Source organism: Alosa pseudoharengus, unplaced genomic scaffold, assembly GCF_046254945.1.
Source record: "Alosa pseudoharengus isolate Yale_2024_CS ecotype anadromous, Long Island Sound unplaced genomic scaffold, YU_APseudo_1.1 YU_APseudo_1.1_scf_15, whole genome shotgun sequence".
Lineage (NCBI taxonomy): Eukaryota > Metazoa > Chordata > Actinopteri > Clupeiformes > Clupeidae > Alosa > Alosa pseudoharengus.
This window is the reverse complement of record NW_027468620.1, coordinates 13796525-13804024: the sequence shown is the minus strand read 5'-3', so window position 1 is coordinate 13804024 and position 7500 is coordinate 13796525. Positions and strand designations below refer to the sequence as shown.

General features: G+C 48.8%; 1 protein-coding gene across 5 annotated transcripts in view; it reads left to right on the top strand.

Annotated features, from left to right (window-relative positions):
• Positions 1–7500, top strand: part of ltbp1 (latent transforming growth factor beta binding protein 1) — a 130736-nt gene that overhangs the window by 89032 nt on the left and 34204 nt on the right. For all 5 annotated transcript variants that reach the window (XM_076285649.1, XM_076285648.1, XM_076285650.1 and 2 more), the window contains 4 exons: positions 1–124; positions 2238–2363; positions 3830–3949; positions 6120–6242. The exon at positions 1–124 is cut by the window's left edge and continues 2 nt beyond it. In XM_076285649.1, coding sequence (XP_076141764.1) covers positions 1–124; positions 2238–2363; positions 3830–3949; positions 6120–6242 — 493 coding nt within the window. The remainder of the gene's footprint in view (positions 125–2237; positions 2364–3829; positions 3950–6119; positions 6243–7500) is intronic.

Here is a 7500-nt window from a genome sequence, read left to right as displayed (position 1 = left end):
GTTGACGAATGTGCCGAGAGGCCGCTGCTGTGTGCCAACGGCCACTGCAGGAACACGGCCGGAGGCTTCCAGTGTGCGTGCCAACATGGCTTCCAGATTGGTGACGAGGGAACCAGCTGCGTCGGTAAAGACATTTCACATCTCACCCCTCCATTCACTCTCTCTCTTTCTCTCTTTCTCTCTCTTTCTCTCCACTTTATTCCTTTTTTCTCCTTTTTCCCTGTCACACCGCTCTCTGTTTCTCACTCTTGTAGCCCGACGTGCTCTCTATCTGTTGCTCTCTCTGTGTATGTGTGTGTGTGTGTGTGTGTGTGTGTGTGTATGTATCTCTCTCTCTCTCTTTTTCAAGTCTATCTCACCCACAAACAGACACACACACACAGCACATGCTCACACTCTTTCTCAGTACCTTTTAGATCTTGTTATGTCCAACGTGTTGTCAGTAGCAAAGCTGATGAGCAGCAGATGTTATTTTTTTTTCTGTTTGGTTGCTGGGTGTGTTGGAATTCTTTTTAGCGCAATCTGATTCCTTCCTCGAGCTCGTTTCACTTTGTCCCCAAGCCAACTCCACCACCACCAGTGGTCACCACCAGACTCTCCCTAAAGAGCCGAGCGGCAGGCCGGATCCTACGGATGTGGCCGCAGTGTGGCCTATTAAGAAACATCTAGATAATTGGCCAGCCCACCTCGGATATAAATACCAGTACCACTGGGGTGAGGTGGTTTACGACCAGATCTTTTCCTTGCACCCCCCAACACACACACACACACACACACACACACATGCAGACACACAGACACACAGACACACACACACACACACACACACACACACACACACACACACACACACACACACACACACACACACACACACAAACACACACGCAGACACACACACACAGACACACACACCCCTTCTGCCCCAATGACTCAAACTGAGGTTTGCGGCGTAGAGCTCTGGGACGACCATGATGGATATCCAAGACAGGCCTGTCACAGAGATGTCTTCATATCGTCTCATTTCACCAGGAGAGGAATTTCAAGAAAGTTATGACAGACCTTTCTAGTTCTAGTCCCAATACAGGTTCTAATTTGTGTACTCTAATTGCATTCCCCCTCACATACAGTACACATCTTCATCTCGTCTCTTGCTGTAGTAGAGGACTCCAAAAGAAAGATTACAGACGAAGACACCAATCCAGTTAATCTCTGAAGAAAATGAACAATGAGTGATAAAATACTTCTGGTTCCAATGACAGCTGTAGTTCTACTACTGGATCGATTTCATTCCTTCGCCGCTAGAACTAAGAGAGACCTCAAAGGGCCCCTGACAGGAACCTAAGAGTGATGCTAGGCAGCGGTGTGTGGAGGTACGGGTCGTGTCAGCCTGTCGCCGCTCTTGTTTACTCGCTCCACTTATCCTTTCAGCACGTTTCCCCTCCGGGGGGAAATATTTGGTTGCTACACACGGGAGGGGTATCCTGGAGACCAAATTGATTTAGATTGCTCCCTTTTGGTAGACTGTTCTGTGTTCCTTTCCTGAACTACTAAGTGTGAGTGTGTGCGTGTGTGTGCTGGCAGGTGTGTGAGTGTGCGTGCGTGCATGCGTGTGCGTTCATGAGTGTGTGTTGTGTGTGTGTGTGTGTGTGTGCGTGTGTGTGTGTTCGTGTGTGTGTGTGTGTGTGTTGTATCCTTCCACCCACTTCTTTTGCACCTCTGCCTGGAAAATCCCACCCACAATGCCCACAGGCACTTCCTGTCACCTCAAAAGACTCGGGGCATCAATCTCGACCCGGCCGCTCGCCCGCCCCGTCTGGCCTGCCACTGTGCCGAGTCCTGCCGCCCGGGGTCTGGAGCCTGGGCCCAGGTAGAGCAGACAGGAATGGGGACCTGGGGATCTGATGTGTTTGTGGAGATTCGGCTCCAGACGTCAGATTAAGTAAACTGATGAGGCACCTCCATGTGTGTGTTTCTCTCGTTACGAGGCCCAGCATGGGGGGGGGGGGGGGGTGCTGATCACATCCACAGCTTTGGCAGGCTGAGGTGGATGCGCGTGTGGAGCACGCCATCATATCAAGCTTTATTCCTCACAGGAGGGCAAGAACCTTCATTCGCTTTTTATCTCTCTCTCTCTCTCTCTGTCTCTGTCTCTCTCTCCCTCTCTCTCACTCTCTAATTTTTTTCCAATTCGTCCTCCTCCCTTCATCCTCTCCTCTCTTCTCCTCTCTTTTCAGATGTGGACGAGTGTTTGAGGCCCGACACATGCCCGGATGACGACTTGTGTGTCAACACACCGGGCTCGTTCCTGTGTCGGCGTTGCGACAGAGGCTTCAGGATGAACCCGAACGGCCAGTGTGAAGGTAACAGTAATGGAGCCAGTAGAGGAGCGAGGCCTCCCTCAGGGTGTGTGTGTGGGTGTGTGTGTGTGTGTGTGTGTGTGTGTGTGTGTGTGTCTGTGTGTGTGTGTGTGGGGGGCTGTGCTCTGGTTACACAGCTCTTGAAGCCAGATACAGTGTCCAGACCAGCTTCCATGAAGCCAGGCATCTTCTCAGAGCTACACACACTACTGCACATCACGCCAGTAGAAGGCGCTGTCACTTTCTCAGAGTATTCGTTCATAACTGGCTATTCATCCATAGGAGTTGAACTGTATGGAATGCTGGGTTGTAATTACGATCATATGGTATTTGGAAGGCATCGGGCAATGAGATTCCCTGAGTGAGTTTTTTTTCCCTCTCTTTAAATTCTGAACCCTCCCTTCTCAAAGAGGGTTTTTTTTTCTGGAGAAGGAAAGTCTCCAAGGTTTTTCAGGCCACAGAATGTCAACATGTCAAGCCATCTTATGGTGGTTTGTTTCTTTTCTGAAAACCACTGGCATCAGACCAGAGCAGAGAGTGAGGGACATTTTGCTCAGCTGTGTTTTTTTTCTCGTTTCTTGTGTGTGTGTGTGTGTAGGTGCACACGTGTGCACGTGTTGGTGTGTGCGTCTGTGTGTGTGTGTGTGTTTGTGTGTGTGTGTTTGTGCCCGTGTGTGCGTGCATGCATGTGTGTGTGTGTGTGTGTGCGTGTGTGCATACACATGTTGGTGTGTGCATGTTTGTGTGCGTGCATGCATGTGTGTGTGTGTGTGTGTGTGTGTGCTTGCATGCATATGTGTGTGTGTGTGCTTGCATGCATATGTGTGTGTGTGTGTGCATGCATATGTGTGTGTGTGTGTGCTTGCATGCATGCATATGTGTGTGTGTGTATGTGTGTGTGTGTGTGTGTGTGTGTCAGTAGCCTTCTGTGATGAGTGGAATATATGTTTTTGGGTGCACCCCCTCCCAAGGACTTCTTATTAAGAACAGCAGGGTTTCCGTCCAATCACTGAACTTAGTGAGCTCCACTCACCGGAGAGCAATAACCTTTATCATTAAGCCATCTCTCTCTCTCCTGCTAAATTAGACTAGGAGGGGAGGGGGTGGGGGTAACCAAATGATTTCTTGTTTGTGTCTCTTTCATCTCTCCTCTGTCTTTTTCTGCTTTGCTTCTAGCTTCACTTCACTATCTTCCTCTCTGTCCTTTTGTTCTGTTGGTTGAAGTCCCTTCAAAGGAACTTTTTAATGGATGAGTGTTCGCAGACCAACATCACAAAGCACCAAATGACAGTGTAATGACAATAATTACATAACTGCAGGGATTAGGGATCCATGAGCTCACCAGCATTTGTCTCATTCCTCTTTCTGCCCCTCTCCCTCTTCATCCATTCCTCTCTCCTTCTTGGTCTTTGTCTCTGGTCTTCCTTGATCCTCACCCCACACCTCCACCCCATCCCCTCTCTCTGCAGATGTTGATGAGTGTCTGGACAAGTCCAACTGTCCATCAGGTCTGTGTTATAACAATCCTGGCTCATTCGTCTGTGATCTCTGTCCAGCTGGCTTCGAGGGCAAGGATGGCCAATGTGTGGGTGAGTATTTGTGCCTGCATGCAACCGAAACCCCTTAGAAACACTGTGCGTGTGAGTGTGTGTGTGTGTGTGTGTGTGTGGGTGTGTGTGTCTGGTCAGAGAATCTGGTCTTGCTCTACTGGTCCGGTTGTTTCATCCAGTGGTCTCTGTTGACATTGGCACATCTTCTTCCATCATCCTCCTGCACTTCTCTCTTTTTCTTCCTCTCTTTCTCTCACTTTCACACACTCTCTGTCTCTCACGTACATCCTCTCTCCTCCCCTCATTCTTGATTTGTCCATGCTCACCCTCTCTGGTCTGGCCTTCCTCTCCCATCTGCTCTGTCTCATCCACTTCCTCTGTCTCTTTTCTTGATTCCCCACTCTGTTCTCTCTCTCTCTCTGTCTCTCTCACTCTCTCTCTTTACACTTCCTATCTCCTTGTCATATAACTCTCTTCCCATTCTCTCTCTTTCTCTCTCTCTCTCTCTCTCTCTCTCTCTCTTTCTCTCTCTGTCTTCTTGTCCTCAGTAACCCCATTCCCAAAGTGTGTGTATTTGTGCATTTGCGTGTGTGTGTCTCTGTGTGTGTGTGTGTGTGTGTGTGTGTGTGTGTTTGCCTGCCTGCCTGTGTGTGTCTGTAAGTGAGCCTGAGGTCATCTCTTTGGCTGAGTCAGAGGTAGCGCGCGCCGCTGGCTGGCTGGCGAGAGAAAGAGAGAGACAGAGAGAGAGAGAGAGAGAGAGAGAGCGAGATGATGCAACTCTCCCCCTCGCTGAGAAGAACATGGCCCTCCAGCCCTGTCAGATTTACTGTGTGGCTCAGGGGTGCATGTCTTCTCCCCCACTCCCGCTGAGCGAGAGCGGTAGGGATGACCTCAGCCACACACGCGCATCAAAAGCAGCCGCTCGCGCTCCTCGCCCACATTGCTTTCTTTTAAGCTCACCGCTGAACATGAGCCACTCTGCCCCTGCCCCTGGGTCTGGGGATGCACCTGTTTGGAGTGTTTCTAGGATCAGAACTGGCTTCCCAGCTGGACGTAGAGTTCTGCCTTTTTGGATAAACGCTGTTTTGTGCTTCACTGTGGAGCTAGTTTGAGTTGTATGCAGTTTTGAGTAGTAGGGGGTGCTTTACCCAGCTTTACCCAGCTTTTGATAGCAGCATGTTGGGCTTTTTATGTGGTATGGACGTAAGTGGTGAGCTCATTTATAAGGTTTGGCACGTTCCATTTCTTGGCTCCAGCATCAGTGAGCCTCGTGTCCTCACCCGGAGTCCCAATCCATGCTGGGTCAGTGCTGCATGGGAGCCGTAGGAAGCCTTATAGTGTTATCTCCATAAACAACACACATTCATCCCTCCCGCATTACTGACGCTGCATGTTTCCACTCACATGAACATGGAAACTCACAGGGAAAGCTATAGGTTATGTGCAAAGAAATCCGGCGATTATACACTAATCAGATCTTTCTATGTGTAAAGAAATCCGGTTATTATTCACTAATCAGATCTTTTCTGGGTGTTTATTTGTTTTTGGAAGAGAGATAACATAATGAAAGCACCACATGAAAGCGGTATGCTAAGCGTATGCTTTGAATGGACTATGGATCCTGTTTGTGTAATGGGCAGTTTCCTGTTTGAACACTTTGAGGTCAGGCTGCCGTCCAGGGTATGCCCGGGCACAGCATGAGGTCATGTGCCAACGGCGGAGGCCAGGTCAGGGACACTCAGTGCCAGTCCTCCCCAGCTGCTGCGGACGAGCCTGGCACGGATGGCATTGGAAATAACGCCAGGGGTGGGGTGAGGAGTTGGACGCTGCTCTGGCGAGAGATGGCCTGTGGTCCAAGAGAGACTTCCTGGGGGGAGGGGATGGGAGCGCCGGGGCGGAGAGGGTTGAGATTTCCCATCAGCATCCAGGGCTAATCGCTTCCTCCTTTGGTGGGGTTTCGGGGTTTCTTTTTTTTTTGTGTGATGATGATGTATTTTTGAAGGTACAGTACGTCTGAAAAGGCTCAGACTGGTCTGTGTTCTATGCCTTACCACAAATGTATGGTTAACAATGTATTTAAGCTTTTGGGTAATGACTCTCCTCGTGCCTCTCTTTCCTCTCTCTCTTTCTCTCTCTCTCTCGCTCTCTCTCTCTCTCTCACTCTCTCCCTAATCTGTCCGTCTTTTTCTCTCACTCGTTCTCTGTCCAGATATCGATGAGTGCCTGGACTCCTCGGCCTGTGAACATGGCCGGTGCTCTAACTTTCAGGGCTACTTTGTCTGCTCCTGTGATGATGGCTACGCGCTGAGCCCCGATGGCAAGTCCTGCACAGGTGAGCCAAGCTCCAAACAAGCTACGCTGTCCTAGAGCCTTTGAGTCCGTGTTACATCATTCATTGATCATGAATCATGGGTCAAACCATCACGCAGCCTTGGTGTTATGAACCAACCCTTCTGTATATTTTGATCTACAATGGAGATGCCAAACTAAATGCTCAGGAACAGTATAGTCTCTGACATAATAAGATAAACCTGGCCACTAATGATAGCCAGGTTAATGTCCTCAATCTCAGTGCCAGACAAAAAGTATGTTTTGCTAATCACCTGATAATTAGCATAGCAATGTAACAGCATGTTTATCAATATTAGGCCGCTGACCTTATGTTGGCTTTTTTGCATATGAAAGAATAGACGTGGGCTAGGCCTACTGTGTTCAACTGTACAACGAGTGTCTGTGGTGAATAACACATGAATTTTGAAAAATTTAGATGGGCAAAAGGTGGAGCAAGTTTCTCCCGTATACTGTAGCAGAAATCATATTAATTCAAGCGAAATCGCCTTCTATCTCATTTGTAGATGGGCCTGAGTTTTTCTATGGACACCTCATAGTTTTTGGTAGAGTTTCCCCTCACACTCTCTCTCTGTTTCTCTTGCCTTAGCTGTTTGTGTTGTCCAGTAAGCCCCGCTACGAGAGTAGTAAATCCTCTGGACAAGTTTACCAGACTTAGCGTGGTATGCTGGACAGAGTGGTGACACACTTAAGATGGACCCAGAGCTGCTCCGTGTCATAAATCTTTCAGCCACTCTACACGTGACACGTGACCTTTCCCCGCCCTTATACCACAGGGCTAGCCTGACGAGCCAGACCCACATTCAAATGTATGGTCTGGGCACTCACTGTTCGCAGTGCTCAGTCCGAGGGGCGGGATAATCGGTTGTCTTTCGGGATAATCGGTTGCCAACTTAATAAAAGCTTAACTTGTGTCACACTGTTCGCCAACAGCAACATCTATCTTATTTGTTTTCAAATAGCAGGAAATTCAAGCCAAACTGTTGCAACTCTGGCATCAATCATTATGTTAAGCCCGCCTAACGACTCTATACACGATTTGATTGGCCTGATAGAAGTTTAATTTTTCGAGCTCACAAGCCAACGGAGAGTTGCTAGACTAGCCCTGGCAGCAAATGTAATTTGCTGTCGCTAGGGTGCGTCTAGATTTCTAGGCTACCAGAGGGCAGTCTGCTAAATAAAATGTGGATATTTTGATATACATTGAGGCCTTGTATGCAGAAAGGGACGTATTTTCCAGT